The sequence below is a fragment of the Phocoena phocoena genome, chromosome 1 (genome assembly GCF_963924675.1).
Source record: "Phocoena phocoena chromosome 1, mPhoPho1.1, whole genome shotgun sequence".
Taxonomy (NCBI): Eukaryota; Metazoa; Chordata; class Mammalia; order Artiodactyla; family Phocoenidae; genus Phocoena; species Phocoena phocoena.
In genome coordinates, this window is record NC_089219.1 from 171835557 (window position 1) to 171852533 (window position 16977).

At 40.9% G+C, this 16977-nt stretch overlaps 1 protein-coding gene across 2 annotated transcripts in view; it reads left to right on the forward strand.

Annotated features, from left to right (window-relative positions):
- ESRRG (estrogen related receptor gamma) overlaps nt 1-16977 on the forward strand; it is a 583686-nt gene that overhangs the window by 396109 nt on the left and 170600 nt on the right. For both annotated transcript variants that reach the window (XM_065892087.1, XM_065892078.1), the window contains exon 2: nt 15695-16110. In XM_065892087.1, coding sequence (XP_065748159.1) covers nt 15708-16110 — 403 coding nt within the window. In that variant the 5' untranslated portion in view covers nt 15695-15707. The remainder of the gene's footprint in view (nt 1-15694; nt 16111-16977) is intronic.

Consider the following 16977-nt stretch of genomic DNA (forward strand, 5'->3'; position numbering starts at 1 on the left):
TTCTGGGTCATCCTCCTTCATCCTAAAATGGCCTTTCTCATTCTTTGCTCATTGATACCTTTCTGAACTCAGTGGCACCTTTGCAAATAATTTTTATTCAGTCTTCCTATACTATGAGATACAGTTCCCATTTAACAGATTCGGCAACTGAGGTTTGTAGATAACATGTCAGCGCCCACAGTTAGTTGGCACTAACTAAGTAATAACAATGTTGGTGAACTCAAAGCTGGGGCATCTAATTAAAACTCTTATAATCATTTCCTAGTTCACCCTGTAGGTTGTTTTGTTTTGTTTAAATCAAATCTCTTAGCAGGTTTACTTTGACCTAAGGAGATATAAAAATAGCTTTTCTGTGTTTATTGCTGTATCTCACAGATTCTCAAGATTGTGTGAACAACACTCTAATTTAGAAAATTTGTGCCCCAGTGTTTAAAGTTCACCGATTTTTGCGGATGTGAATTTATGGTTTCTTCCTTCATTCACCAGCCCGGGCACACGAAAGACAGTGTGTTAAGTGCGGTTGTAGAAATAGGCTCACGGAATTATGGGAATATCTAGGGAAAGAGGTGTCAGGAAAGACTCGCTGGACATGTGATAACTCAGTTGAGGTTTTACTAATGGATAGGAAATGGCTTATTGTTAGGGGGACAGGGAAAGCGAGATGCATTCCAGAGAGAAGGGAAAGCTGGTTGGTAGGAGGAATTACAAGCTGGCAAGCATTGTATATATACGAGGTACAAGGCGGGGAGAAGTGATATTTGGGGTCAGAGAGGATGGCCAGCCAGTGAGGGCAAGGTCCGGACTCCTTGGCTAAGGGGCTTGGTTGTCGACCTGTAGAGTGTTGTGGAGCCATTGAAAGAGAGAGATTGTAAGCTTGGCTAGATTTGTCTTCAGGAATGTGCACAGTTTTATTATTCTGCAGAATCCTCTTTTCAGGAAAACATGAATTAGCTATATAATCATGTCATCTCTCCTTAGCGAAGTACTGAATGCTGTAACCTTCATGTGTATGAAAGTTAAAGGAGGGAAAGAAATGTGCTCTGTGATTTATTTCCTTTCCTGCTAAGGAACACCATCCCGTCTTCCTACTTGAGAAGCAGCTGGTACATTGGTGATGAAATAATTTTTAAGTTGATTGAAGTTACTCTGCAAGTTTTCTTTCCTGGAAGCTCCTTTAGAATTATACATTTCTTTTGAAATGTACCAACTGAGGTTTTATATATTGTACTTTTCCCCTGACACATTTTTATTGGGTTCATACTGACATCTAAATCGTATTTTTAAAAATCAGGTGACTCTCCTCTTTTTCCGATTTCCACGTTTTTAAATCCTGTTTCCGTATTCTGTCTCCCATAATATCTACATCCTTATTCCAAACACAAAACCGAAGCAAACCAAAAAAGTTTAAAAGCCCACCGTGCATTACTTACAGTGACACGTGACCACATCGCTGCTCACGTATTGCCTATTTACTAAAGCCATTCTATCATGCGCCATGTTTAGATGAAGAAAATGAGGAATGGAGTCAGGTTTGCTTTCTTTACTTCCCGAATGTGCACATGGAGGCACGGAATTATTTGGTGTTTACAGTAACACATATTTCATGTTTTTAAAAACAGATACAGAGGGGCGTTTATCATTCAGATCAGTAGAATATTATGCACTATGGGCCTCATCTTGATTTCATCCTTTGTCCCGTTAATAGGTTAGAAAAAGGTCTGGCCTCAGAGGTGGAAAGCTGGAATTTGGACTGAGTTCTGCCTCTAATTCTGGGTGTCCTTGAATAAGTCATCTGTCTCTCTTCCCTGATCCCCTGGGTCCTTGTGTGTAAATCAGAAGTACAGCTAGATGTCGATGAAGAGTTTTCTAGGTCTGGCTATTTAAGACCTGGTACAAGGCATAGGAATCGATAGAAACTTCTAGTAATATAAAGTTATTATGTTTAACTTTTTTGGGGAGAGGCCGCATCGAGTGGCTTGTGGAATCTTAGTTCCCTGACCAGGGATTGAACCCAGGCCCTCAGCAGTGAGAGTGCAGAGTCCTAATCACTGGACCGCCAGGGAACTCCCATTATGTTTAAACTTATTGTTCAAAATTTTCTCTTTAGATCAATTTTATCAATAAAATTCACATATAACAAAACACATATTTTCCATGCATGGTTAGATGAGTTTTGACAAAAGTGATCCATATAACACATAAAAAATATGGCTTAGACATAAGTATAAACAATGTAGAAAGTGTTAGGGCTTCCCTGGTGGTGCAGTGCTTGAGAGTCCGCCTGCCTTTGCAGTGGACACGGGTTCGTGCCCCGGTCCGGGAAGATCCCACATGCCGCAGAGCGGCTGGGCCCGTGAGCCATGGCCGCTGAGCCTGCGCGTCCAGAGCCTGTGCTCCGCAGCGGGAGAGGCCACAACAGTGAGAGGCCTGCGTACTGCAAAAAAAAAAAAAAAAAAAATGTGTTAGTGGGAAAGATTTCCTTAATGTCCCCCTTTAGCCATTCCCCACCCCTTGGTCCAGACAACCACTGGTGATTTCTGTCCCTTCACATCAGTTTTGCCTGTTTTAGATCTTCACATAAACAGAATCTTGGAGTAAGCACTCTTTCGTATCTACCTAGTTATTGCTCACCAGAGTATCTCTGATATTGTATGTGGACGATCACAGTTTGTTTCATTTTTATTGTTGACCAGGATATATATATATACACACACACACATATATATACACACACACACAAACGTATATACATACATATGTATAATTTTATAATTCCATTATATGATAACAATTTGTTTTTCTATTCATCAGTGATGGACATTTGATTTGTTTTCAGCTTAGGGCCATTGAATAAGCGATGATACACATTTGTGTATCGTTCTTTTTGTGGACATATGTTTTCATTCTTAGTAAATATCTAAGAGTGAATTGTTGTGACGTAGTAAGTATCCGTTTAATTTCATAAGAAACTTCCAAACTGTTTTTCTAAAAATGTTGGACCATTTTATACCCTGCCAGCAATGTATGCGAGTTCTGGTTGCACCACACCCTCACCAGCATTTGGTGTTGTCAGTGTTGGGAACGTTAGCCATTTTTAGGAGTGTGAAGAAAACAAAATTTTCTCTTTAATTTGCAGTTGTAATAGAAACTCTAAAAATTATGCAGTACAAATTACTGTGTATGATTTAGGGATATCAGAATTAGCATATTGCTTAATGAATATTGAAAATATTAAGTGTTATTTTATATTTTACCATTTTTAGAATCTCTAATCACTGATATGTGTGTATGACACCCACTGATGTTTCTATAGCACATGTGTATATATATATATGCTCATGTGTGTGTATAAGCATATTTATTCTCATCTCCAGTTTTCTTGTTTGTTACAATGTCCTGAACAACTTATCTTCTTTCATAATCTACCATGTCTCTTAAAAAGCAGGCTCTTATTATTGCTAATAGTTGAAAATATCTGTCTACCTAGTTAGAGGATTATATCAGTAAAATGAGAGATTCTTTCCTGAAAATGTACATCTTTATATAACAGATTTAGGATTATTTAAATTGGGTATAAAGATACTACCAGTTCGGTGATGGACTTTACAAGTTAAAGTCTTTTCTACAAAAAAATGTATTTATGGGTGATGATCATGTCTATCGTGAAAATAAATATTTTGATCATAACCTCTCCAGTGACTTACTGACATTGAGGGGTTGATATCCTGTAACCCAGCTAGTGTTCTATGTGACTGGGCTAGAGATCAAAAGGGTAATGCTTCTAATGTTCATAGAAGAATTAGGTAGTAAGCTAGTTGACTAAACGTGTAATCAACACTTCTCATCCTAGGATTCAAACAATGGCTTTTCTCATTGTGTAATGTATGCCTGTGGATCTTTATGTACTATTGCCTTTAGAGATAACAAATTTTCACAGAGTTAGAAAGCAATGAAATACACTTAGCAGTAAATCTTTACTGAGTGTAGTTTAATCTTTCTCTGATGCAGAAAGCACTTTATAATTTTATAGCCCCACAGCTTCATTATTGTGAATGCCAGTTATTATATTGGCTAAGAGCAGAAGTGATGTTGAATCAAAACTATGTGCTAATAGAATCTCGGACTGGGAGAGATGGATGTGTGTTTACCTATATACATCCCTTTATTTTAAATTATATATGATTTTTTTCCATTCTCATTTCCTCCTAGGTTTCCCCCCAGCTTCCCCTCCCCGCCCCTGCCCAGTCTTCTCTACTTTTTCTGAATTTATACATCACTCTCAGTTTCCTTAACAAAAATACAGTTTCAGGCTTTCTCTATGTGAAAACCGTGACAAAGTGATTTTATAGCCAGTTCTGAAAGTGACTGAACTTGACAATTGTATTTTATGACAACCTCTGCTTTCATGTCCCCGGCCTACTTTTATATCAGCATTTTTTTTTATCCCAAATATGAACAGTTTCATATCTCTGCATTGGTTGAAAACAAATCCCTTTGCCAGGAAGACATTTTAATGGAGAAGAGTATGCTTCACTTAAGTCACCAGAGCCTTTACACCTTAACTCTGTAATATTCAATTTCTCACTCACCAAGAACCAAAGCCTTTTTTTTTTTTTTTTTTGGTGGTGGTTTGTGTTCCTAGGGGTTGGGGAAGAATTAGTATTATGGAACTAAACCAGATTAGGGGGGAATGTGAATTAGATTTGGTAACAGATGGTGCTGTGGAAATTAAAGGTTCTTTGCGAATGGAAGCGACAGCAGCTTGTTTCTGTTCTCTCAGTCTCTCCGTTTGTGCACTTGATAGACGGGTATAAATCACAACAATCCCGTCTTGACAGCCAATTTCGAGAATTTGATCTGGTTAAAGACATGACTTTCGTGCTCCACTCCCCAAAACCCGCTTCTACTTTATTTTTATGCAGCACCTTGTCATATTTAGAAAAGCAGACTCACCTGCCTCTCCTTAATGAAATTTTTCATAATTACAGTTTTAGCTCTTTAGTGTTAATTAATTTTCCATTCAGCCTGAATTTTCATAATATCTCTGAGAGATTTTTCCTTCTCTTTATTTCCCCACCGTTTTTACTCATGCCTATGCTTTTGTTGTTTCTAAAGATGCTTTTCACTGTCAGAAGTTCTTATCAGAGGCACTATCTGAGAATCCTAATTACCAAAATCATCATTTGGAAAGAGAAAGGCTTTCATGGGAAGTAGTAAAGTTATCAAATCAGAAAAAATTTTAGAGGTATTGGAAGCAGTCACCCAAAGAGCAGTTATTTCAACAAAATTGCATGGAAAGGTGAGTGACAAGGCTTTTTTTTTTTTTCTTTTTGGCTGATAAGAGCTGCAGAAATGTCTGCTCCATCAGCTGAAATAAACCCCACCAAGTAAATCATGTGACCACAACGTGGCCGAACCGGTTTGCGTCTGTGTTGACCTGGTGAGGATCTAGGAAATGTGAATTAAAGTTCAGAGAATCTAAGTGAGAGACTAGAAATTCCGAACACACTGGGTGGACTCTTTACAGCCAGGCCCTCAGGTCTGACCAGCTCGGGAGAAAAGAACTAAAGCTGCCTCTGACACATCCACGTGGCATTTGGGTACACAACCTATCAAGGAAAAGGAAATAGAAGAGAGGAGGGAAAAAAGTCACTCCAGAAACAAAGATTCTTTGAGCGAGCAACTAACAGTCGGTAGAAATGAAGCTTCCTACTGGCAGTCAAATCAAATGTAGTAACAACTCAAGGACTCCCCGCTGCTTGCTGACAGCGTGGTGTCACACACTGGGACAAACATTCACTTAAACACTGATTGCAGAGAATTGCCCATTCCGCCAACGCCTCCCACCAAAAACGTAATGAGCAAAAAGAGAGCCATTTCTAGGAAAAAACCAAGAGTTCTGCTCCCTGGATCCCACCAGATGATCATGGCACTATTTGGCCTTTGGTCACCCGCTGGGAAGGATTCCTCAGTTGACTGTAGTTGCCGTGGTTGCATTGTTATGTAGCAGGTTGTTGGCTACGTACTTTTTCTTTCTCCTGAAGCACGTACATGCGCGTATGCGCGCGTGCACACGCGTGGGCACACACACACACACACACACACACACGTGCACTGCCCTAACCGTGAAGCTTGGCTAAGTGCAGTAGCAGCCAAGGAAACAAAAGGAAGTTCGGGAAGTGTGCTTTCATGCAGTAGCCCTTGCTCTCAGTCTCATCTGAGTCACAAGCCAGCGTGGGTTTTATTTGAGTAAAATCTTGGGTTGGCCAAAAAGTTCGTTTGGGTTTTTTCAGGCCAACCCAGTATAATTGTGTTTTTTTAATGGCAGCAGTTATTTTAGAAAGCACGTGGGCTCATCCTGCCATGTGACAAGGCAGGATGAGGGTCAGAGTGCGATAGAGGCCTGCCTCCAGTCACACAGCACTGAGACCCCAGCTGGAACCACAGCGCTCCTCCCTCTAGCGCTGCAAGAAGATACAGTTTGCTGAGAAATGAAGGAGAAGGCAGACAAGGTGTGGGAACCCTGGTGTCCTACTTTTTTTTCTTTTTCTGCGGTACGCGGGCCTCTCACTGTTGTGGCCTCTCCCGTTGCGGAGCACAGGCTCCGGACGCGCAGGCTAAGCGGCCATGGCTCACGGGCCCAGCCGCTCCGCGGCACGTGGGATCTTCCCGGACCCGGGCACGAACCCGTGTCCCCTGCATCGGCAGGCGGACTCTCAACCACTGCGCCACCAGGGAAGCCCTGTCCTACTCAGAATTGAGACTAAGATTCAGAAATTTTTCTCTGCACGTTTATCTTTGGACCTTTGAATGACAAACCACAAGCGAATCCTTCCGATCTGAAATCCTGGCCTCTCGGTGGCTTCTATTGTCTTCACTGGATGGTGTCTCACTGCTGAATAATCTCTTTTACAAAACCCATAATGCTGCAGAACAAATCCTTCGTCATTTCCATGGCTTGAATTAAATACATGCGTATATATATGTTATTTTTCATTGCCCGCAAGTAGTGGCTTGGGTGTTTTAGCTTCACCTTCTCTTCAGGCAACTAGCTCAATGAAATGTTTTCTTTTAAAGGAAGAAGACAGAGGAAGGAGTCTTAGGATTAATAATTAGCTGATTTCCCCTCCCCCACACCTCCCCCCAACTCTCCTACTTCAGCTGAACAACACCTAATACCAACAGAATATCATGGTAACCTCTGCTATCATAGATCACCCCCAGACCAGCTGCTTTTGCATCCAGATGTTAACTACTGCAAACTAAGCTATTAAGTTAAAAGTATAAATATAGTTTAACCACTGTCCAACAGGGGAAGATGTGGTTTATTATCTGGTGGTACTATGAATCTCCCTCTAACATAGAAATGTTCCAAAATGCTCGAAGCATTTTATTTATGCTTATTTATTTCAACAGTGATTCCTCCTCAGCGTCTCAGCTTTCTCCCCACTGTGATTCACCCAGTTTCCGGGAGTGTTTCAGAGTTCCACTCCAGAGGAACTGGCCTGTCTCTATGGAGGCAGCTGGCTTATTGGTCATTGTAATTGCTTTTGCAAAACATTTTCTTAATGAGTAATGGGTGACATCAGTATTATGATCTCAATATCCTTACATCAACTCTTGATAGCATTCTTATTTCCTCTTCCAGCGTAGCAAAGAGAATAGGAAAGGGAGATTCAGGCAGCCTGAGTTTTCATTGACCTGGATTTGATTTGTGAACTCCATCACTGGAGTGTGTGTGTAAAGCATCTATATTCGATTTTTAATTTGTAAAGATCAGTGCATAGACTTTCTATGAGTTGAATGTCTGTTTATTTCTCCTTTAGCGAGATGCCTTTAGAAGGTCTTCGTTTAGCTGTCAGTCCCCCCGCTGTTGTGTCGGCTTTTTCTCTTCCGTGTGCTCCTTGACTGCTTGAAAACAGAGTTGTCTGAACACAAGCAAACTTTATTGATCCATATTTCTGTTTGAAAGACCAGAGATTTGTAGAAGGAGGAGACTGTTTCTTTTCTCTAGAAAGCTTACTGCAGAGGAGGTCTGCTCATGGCATAGTAAATCTCTAAGACTGAATAAATGTTACATTCAGCATATATCCTAAGCTTCATTTTGATGATTTATCTTAGGTAGTTTTTTTACCCCATACTAACCTTTTTTTTCTGGCAGGGTCCCCACCTTGTGCCCAGGGCTGTTTCACTCTACCCTGGAGATAGTGATCCGGTCAACACCTGGACATATCCTACATCAAGATGTAGAGCACGTGATTCTAAAGCCCTTCTGGGCCTCTGGCTTTTGGTCCCAGGGGAGTAACTTGTGTGAGGAAAGAACGCTCCTTAGGGATTGGAGATAAAATGCTTTTTTTGCATCCCCTGTGCATCTGAGTTGCTGACTAGACAGTTCTTGACGTTGTCTTCTAATATCCATAGGTGTCCTGGACTTGGGCAGGTGTGAGGATATAGTTAATTAAGCTGCATTAAGGCAAATATACACACTTGTTAAAACACTTAATATGCCTCGGTAATATTGATTACATGACAGAAGTTTGTTTAAACTGAATGGTATTTTTTTCCCCTACTGCTACAGTCCTTGCATGCAATCTGTGTAATAGCTAATAGCCATCATCAGTTAAATATCATGTTAGTTGTAAAGTAATGTCATAAGAATTGATTTGGACTTGGCAGTGGAGGAGAGCTCTCCCTTCAAAGCCAATGTAGGTGATTAGCCAGAGTTTTAAGCAGAATCATGGTTCATATAAACTGTGTATATTTTATAGACTTATAGCTGCTCTATATTACGTGAGAGCCCATTATATTAAAGAAAAGCTCAGACAGTTAATTATGCAAAACATCATGTATGCAATTACCCAGTATTATTATGCATTTAACAGTCTTATTGATTTGCCAGTAGCTCGCTTACTGTATTTAGAGCTATAAACAAGGGATGCGCACCCCCAGATTGACATAGGTCCAAGAAAACAAGCTAAGGAAGAATTACACTAGTAAACACTCCTGCATCAGATCAAATCCTTCAATACAGAAACTGTCAACAACTGTAATTGTGATATCACAGGACCATTTCTTTTCCCATTAATAAAGTTTATCAACCAGGAAGCATCAGAAATCACCTGGTAATGCAAACTGAAGCAATTACAATTGCCAACATCTAAAATAGTCTGGATAACTTAACAAGGCGCTGGGCAGTGGCCTCTGGCTGGAATGGCACAGTAAGAAAGGATGCAGGCACTTTCTAACCCGTACCCTTAGAACACCCCCAGTGTGAACAGTGCACTTCTCTTTGCTGAAAAGGAATGGAATCCATTTCCCTTCCTTTGTTTTAGGGACAACAGCAGGAGGAGAGGCACAAGGTTTTATAGATCTTTCTCTATATCCGATTGGATGGCCAACCATCCCGGGTTGTCTGGACTAAGGAAGTCCCAGGACATGAGATTTCAGTGATTAAATCAGGATAGTCGACCAACCTAATTTCAGAGCAGAATTGAACACTGGAGCCCTAAAAGCAGATAGGGTTTCAGCAAGGTCCTTCCTGGTCATGGTTTAGCCCTAGGTATGAAATTATATTCCTGGGGTGCTTTCAACGACTGGCCAGAAATGAGTTCCAAGTGTCCTGTTTTTATTTGTCCTAAACTTCTTTGCTTAGTGTAGCACACGTGGCCCTTGACAGAACTGGGAAAGCGTTCAGCTTACATAGAGGCTCCGATTTGTTACTTGAAGGAGCTGGTCCCTGCTTCCCACACAACTTAGCTACATCTCTTGTCAACAACTCAAGCATCAGCTTTGTGGGGAGCTGTTTGCTTACTCTGGTTCTTGACAGAGTAAGTTGCAAAGAGTCTTTTAGACTATACGCACAAGTTATTTGTTCAAAGAATCAAGAAGCGGCATCACTAAATCACTGTGATCATGTTATGCAGACCTCTGTTCCATTAGATGGGCCTCCACGTTTATTAAAGAAGACCTAAAATAATATCTAAGTGTGTGTGCATATGTGTGCATGTGTTTTAATCTTTCTGGCGTGTGGGTCAGGATTTACAATTCCTTCTTTACAATTAATGGTCTCCTTCTGTTAGGTTAACCAGGCAGACCTGAAGATATTTCTTATTAAAAGAAAAAATCCTCTCTCTTCCTTCCCCAACTAAGCCAGTGTACCTTAATGCAATGATGATATGTTAGACCCAGCAGTTGTCAAAGCAGCGTATTACTGTGATGCCATAATGACACCCTGTCTCTGTAAAGTAGTCATGTTTTCTCAAATCACACGTTGCACCGTTGATTTCTGACATGACACTTCATTCGGTTGCTTTCTCTTTCTTCAGCATCACCATTCTTTGACAATAGCAGTGGTGCCCATTTTGTTACTAAGTGATTCACATTTTGCCACTTTACGAGAGTGCAATTAGTTGAAGCAGGAGAGAAAAAAAAAAAAGCTCATTGTAAAGTGGCGTGCTTGGAGTTGTAACTCAGACTGCCAGCGGGGCTGCTGGGGTCATGAGCTTTGAAGCCTGGGCCTCGGGGAGCCGCTGCCTTAGTCTCGGAGGTTTTCTTCTAAAAGCATTAAAACAAAACCCAAAACCTGTAGGCTAATAAAAGCTTCTTATTTTTTGAAACAAAAATACTTAAATATTCAATCTGGTGATTTCGGCAGGTAGAAAAACCGACCAATCCTTATAGCTTCCTTCCTATTTTGGATAGGTTAAGTTATGAGCAGTAGGACTTTTGATAACCTTCCTTTCCAGCCCTGAAGTTCTCTGATTCAGTGAGAGAACTAAGGATTCTGTCTTCTTATTTCTCTCTCTCTCTCTCTTCTCATATTTGTAAACTCGCAGGTTTGCTGGTTCCGTTGTTGTTATGTAAAAATTTGAGATATAAATTGATAAAGTGTTTGGAATTTATAATGATGATGGGTACCTTTTCTGGCCCTTAAGGATGATAAGGAAGAAAATTAACTAGCGAGTTGTTGAGTTGTCACTTATTTAGCCTATTTAGGTGTCTGTCACTGAAATCGGTATAATAAAATTTCAAAACAATCTTGCCTTGGTGTTAAAATCAGGAAGGCCAAAGAAGACCTGTACACGTGTGTTGCATTGATGCACCACTTTTTTTAGGAGGGAAATAAAGTAGCAAATGAACTCAGGTTTGGTATAAAATTCAAAAGGTGAAATGCAGCTGCGTATTACGAACTTTTATTGGGTTGGCCAAAACGTTCATTCGGGTTTAGGTGAAACTAAAAGACACATTTTTAACTTTCACGAAGAACTGTTGAACAACGTATTCACTAACCGAATGAACGTTTTGGCCAACCCAATAGTTTGGTGAAAGGATTAATAATATTTAATCATATATAAGCCTATGGAACGTAGGCTTAAGTCCCTTCTGGGAAATGTAGACCACTCTGGACACTTACACATTGCCCAGAAATTCACAGCAATTCACTCACAGTCACACATTTACCTGGATCTAGGTAGCCTCTCTGAAAACAAGCTTGATAATTATAATATAAATGGAATATTAACTGACAGATTATCTTGTTTTCCCCTCCAGCAGCAACTTTAATTGATTCTTATTCTTTTTGTCCGTCACTTTCTCCCTATACATGAACACCTGTACGTACAATTAATCAACTGTCAAAAATTACATTTTTAAATAGTCCAGCAACCAAGAAGCTTTATTTGCCTGATCATGAGTATCTAACACCAAAGATAAATTTTACTCTTGCTAACCCTTAGGGAAGGCTGGGCAAGAAGTTCCTATGTTGAAGCAGGATCATCAGAATTTATATATAAATGTATATATATATGTATATATGTATAATATATATAATAGAACATATATAGAATATATATAGAATACAGAAGACTATACCTCAAACTGTATTGAAAATACTTTCTAAAGCACTGCAATGTCTCTGGCCTCTGAAAGGCTGTTATATCCCTCAAATTTAGTTTCTTATATGGAAAATAAACGTTATTCTTGACATGGTTATTTCTCCCTCCAGTTTATTCTCAGGGTGTCCACTCAGAGAAGATGTTTAGAAAGTTGCTTCTCTTTTTCCCTTGTGTCTCCCATCATTTCTCTTAAAATAAAAAAATAAAAACAACTCTACGTAGCCTTTAAAATAAATATTTCCCACATTTTTCCAACACATGTTATTTCTATTCGTAATTCTTAACTAAATTTAGCTTTTTATTAATCCAACGTGACCTAAAATTTCTGCGTTAACAGCACAATGTGGAATTGGTCTTACTCTCTTTGGCTCCGGATAAAGCCATCATCTTGAAAATGGCTCTTTCTGACAAAAAGGTGTTCTTTTGAAATAAAGTCTTATTCACTACATTCCTCTTAGAGTTAATGTGAATTTTAGTGCCTCTAATTTTAGGTTGAAGTGAAGTCTAGAATAAAACCCACCAGCTGACAATTGAATTTATAGATAGTTGTGAATATCTCAGGCTTCAATAATAGAGCTGTAGAATTTCAGAGACAGAGAGGGGGAGAATTAAGACCCACTGTAGTTTTAGGGTATAATGTAATGGTATCTAGGAAACGTTCAGTGTAATGAGTTAAGCAGTAATTAGGAGACAACTGTGTTCTTTCAGAGTCTGTTTTGGTGTCACTCCAGACCCTGGGGAGGGTGACTCAACAGGGTAGCCTTGTAGCCAGCGTGGTGGCTTCTTCAGCCACTTTTCCACTCATGGGTGAGTGTGAATGTCATAGAGCCTCTGTGTGTGCCAGCACTACCCCTCTTTGCTTGGCTATTTCAAAAACATGAGTGAACACCTTGAAAAACTCTCTGTTGGCTTCAGGACATTTCCGCACTGGACTTTGGAGTCAGCCCTGAGTTGAAATCCCGACTCTAACACTTCCAAACTGTATGACTTTCAGGAAATTGTTTGATGTCTGAGGCTCTGTTTCCTAAAGAGTAATACCTCCCTCATAAGGTTGTCTTGGGGATTAAATGAGGTAATATTTGTAAAGTACTCAGGTCAACGCCTGACATGTAGTAAGCACCTGATAAATGGCAACTCTATTATTATTTCCACTGGGCAAAAAGCTATTCATTAAGGAAGCAGTTCATGTCTGAGAAGAAACATGTAAAACCTACAGCACTGATCCAGCATGTTCACTTTCCTTTACAGCTACAATGGCCAGACTTGTGTAGGAGAAGAGATTGCCCCTGTCCAAAGGCTTCCCTGGCCACTTGAACTTCCTGAATTTTCTTGCTTCCATCCAGATTATTGCAAAGTTAGGGGCTGAGAATTTCGAGGAGACAGCTGGCTGGAGACACCCAATTTTTCAAAGACCTTAACAACATGCATTTGACACATAAACATTTGGTGACTTTGCAAATAACCCTTCCATAAATAGGAGGGTGATTCCTCGCCTTGCTTCTCAGTCAAGAGTTCTGCACATTTTAGAAGTCCATGAGAAAAAGCCCGAGGGAAAGAAAATTGGGATAAAACTGAACAGAGACAATCCAAGAAAAGAGAGAGAGAGAAAAGAGGGCCCAGGGAAAGGGTGGTCAGTTTTGTGATCAAGCAGCTCAGAGCAACTCTCCTTGGGAAAAAGAAAAAATGATTAAGAAATGGTGCCTCGCAGGCAGATGGCGAAAGAGTTAATTGTCATGGCTGTGAGAAGTTCAGTGCCAGAGAGAGGAAAGGGGAGCAACTGTGTTTTAGTACCCTAATAACTTCTAACTGTAGTCTAAGATCATAATGTATGTGTGAGCAGTCCAGTAATTATAAGGTAATAAGTGAAGGGGTAGAGTAAGTGCTTTAAATTAAAAGGAATTTGCAGGGCTGCTGTAAGTCAGTGCCGACCCGCTTTCTTTCAAACGTTGACTTGAGGAAAAGTGCTTAGCCCAGAGTGCAAGCTGGGAGACAAGGAGAGCGATCTATTAATTACAGAGCTCATTAACAGTGACGGGACAAGGCAGCAGATGCGGGAGGGGGCGGACGCCTGGTTCAGGCTGGAGGGGGATATTTTTTCTTTCTTGAAAAAGAAAGCTCTTGAGGAAAGGACAACCCAAGTGGGTGGGCAAAAGCAAGAAGATATTTTTGTGGATTTCTCCTTCCTGTTTGCTCTCTTCACATCCTGAGTTTGCTTTACTTTAGAAAGCAGCACAGAACTTCCGATGGAAAATCTGCTAGGTAAGAGGCAAGCTCTTGCTCTGGACGCTTTGCTTTTGAGACCGCCTTCTCGGAACCGTTCAGTGAACATTCCCTGATAGGAAATAACCATATTTCCCTTCGTTTGAAAGTAGCAGAACAGTGGGGGAAGGGGGCACCCGGAGGAGAGCATGAAATTTGTGATAAAATATCATTAGATTTATAGTGAAAGAGATAATTGCATCCCTTCGGTTATCCTGTGACTACTCCCCCAAATTCGAGTGAATGACCATTACCCTGTGGGATTCCCATAAATCACCTTTCCACCCGGAAGCAATTATCTAAGTTTGTTTCTCAGCTGTCACCTCTCCTTTCTATAGTGGGCTCTCAGAAGGTTCCTAGAGACTTGGCTAAAAGGGGTTTTGCACTATGGCGAACCAGAAAGAAAATGGGACCAATTATATCTTTTCATCTAATTACCTCTTCAGAAATTTAATCACCTACGGGTCTGACAAAGTAAGAGGGGCAGTCTGTTTCTTCTAGATAAGAGAGAGAGTTGGTTAGATTAGATGCTTCATCATATTTCCTTTTAGGAGGTATGATGTTAAAAGACCAAAGGAAGGGGAGAAAAAGAGGCCATCGCAAATCTCATTTTTTCAGGGCAAAATTTGATACATCCTTACTTTGCTGAATATGAAGTATCAGGTTTATGGATTCACAGGTGTACTGAAGGCTCAAATGGCTTTTAGTGATTCCTCTCCAACAGTGGCAAATCGCACATGCAGACACGGACACCTGTAAACACATGTACATGTTTATTAATCAGTGCTGGTGATCATTTCACTGTTTTGTGGGCTCTAGGAAATAATCCTTAAATATTGGCTAGCATTTTATCCTTGATGTCTTTCTGTATCGCTAAATGTCTAGGAAATAGAGCAATTTAATTAAAGAGGCAATGTGATTGAGGATATATTCCCTGTGTGTCTTAGATCAATAAAAGACACAGTTATGCTTATGGAAGCGTGCTGACAAACAGTAATTACAGAGCTGAGGAATCATCTGTTCGGCCTTGACAATAAAAGTTTAGTTCTGCTCATAATAAAATGACTGCAACATCAGAAAATGGAAGAGAAAAGTAGAGTGAGGATAAGGGTAATTTTAGAAGTGATATGGACTTTACAAATTACTCCTCTTCCATGGATACATTTAGAATCTAGAGAGTTGATTTAGATACTGACAGTGGTTCTCCAAGAGAAAGGTACAATGAAAGGAACTGGGTCAGTTAGAGCTTTTGTTTATGGCCTGTCTGGGCACTTTGATGTAACCCTGTCACGCCCTTATGCTGATTGCCTTGTTGTAGAACAAGAGATATTGACTAGAGAATGATGTGTAGTCCTTGGTTCTTAGGCAGCACTCTCAAAGAGCAATGTCTAACGTATGAATTCTTCTCTTTTTTTTTTCTCCTTTCGATCTTTTTTTGCACTTTCTCTATTTTTTCACCTTCTCTTTGTTTCTACCTATTTTGGTATCTCTGTTTGACACTCTCCTCTTTCTCTCTCTGTTTGCACCTCCCTAAACCTCAGGCTTCTCTGCAGAATGTCAAACAAAGATCGACACATTGATTCCAGCTGTTCGTCCTTCATCAAGACGGAACCCTCCAGCCCGGCCTCCCTGACGGACAGCGTCAACCACCACAGCCCAGGTGGCTCTTCAGACGCCAGCGGGAGCTACAGTTCAACCATGAATGGCCATCAGAACGGACTTGACTCGCCACCTCTCTACCCTTCTGCTCCTATCCTAGGAGGTAGTGGGCCTGTCCGGAAACTGTACGATGACTGCTCCAGCACCATTGTTGAAGACCCCCAGACCAAGTGCGAATACATGCTCAACTCGATGCCCAAGAGACTGTGTTTAGTGTGCGGTGACATCGCGTCTGGGTACCACTATGGGGTAGCATCCTGTGAAGCCTGCAAGGCATTCTTCAAGAGGACAATTCAAGGTGAGTGAGGGTTGCACCTGGCGATACCCACCCTCCTCCAGCCTCGTGATGGTTGGTTGGTTGGTTGGTTTTCGTGGTTCTAGTCCTTGTTAGTCAAGTTGTGCTTTTTTTTTTTTTGCGGTACGCGGACCTCTCACTGTTGTGGCCTCTCCCGTCGCGGAGCACAGGGTCCGGACGCGCAGGCTCAGCGGCCATGGCTCATGGGCCCAGCCGCTCCGCGGCATGTGGGATCTTCCCGGACCGGGGCACGAACCTGTGTGCCCTGCATCGGCAGGCAGACTCCCAACCACGGCACCACCAGGGAACCCAAGTTGTGCATTCTTAATTCTATCCTGAGTACAAAATAGAAATAGGTTAAAACTGATAGTGGAGGATTTGTAGAATAGACTCCACCCCCCCACCCCCATATGTTCCCTATCAATTCCACGTTTACTATCAAGCTCTAAAGATGGAATGATAATAAGCTTTGGGTGGAGCTTAAAAGAGCACAGCTGTTATTAGAGCAGTGGGGGTCTGGATAGCAACTGAACCGATGCGCACTGGATAAATAGTGCTTTTACCTCTTCTGTTCTTCGTATGGCTAAAATGATAAATATTTTAGACCAGTGGTTTTCAAACTAGAGTGTGCATCAAACCCGCCTGGAGAGCTTGTGAAAATGCAGATCACCCACTCCCAGAGCTTCTGATTCATTACACCTGTCTCCGGTAGGGGGTCTGAGAATTTATATTTCTAACAAATTTTCAGATGATGCCGATGTTGCTGGTCCAGGAACTACACTTTTGAGAATCACTTCTCTAAACAAATTTAATTTTCTACGCCCTTCCTTCTTTTCCTGTGGTTGGATGTACTTTCCCCACCTTTTTAAT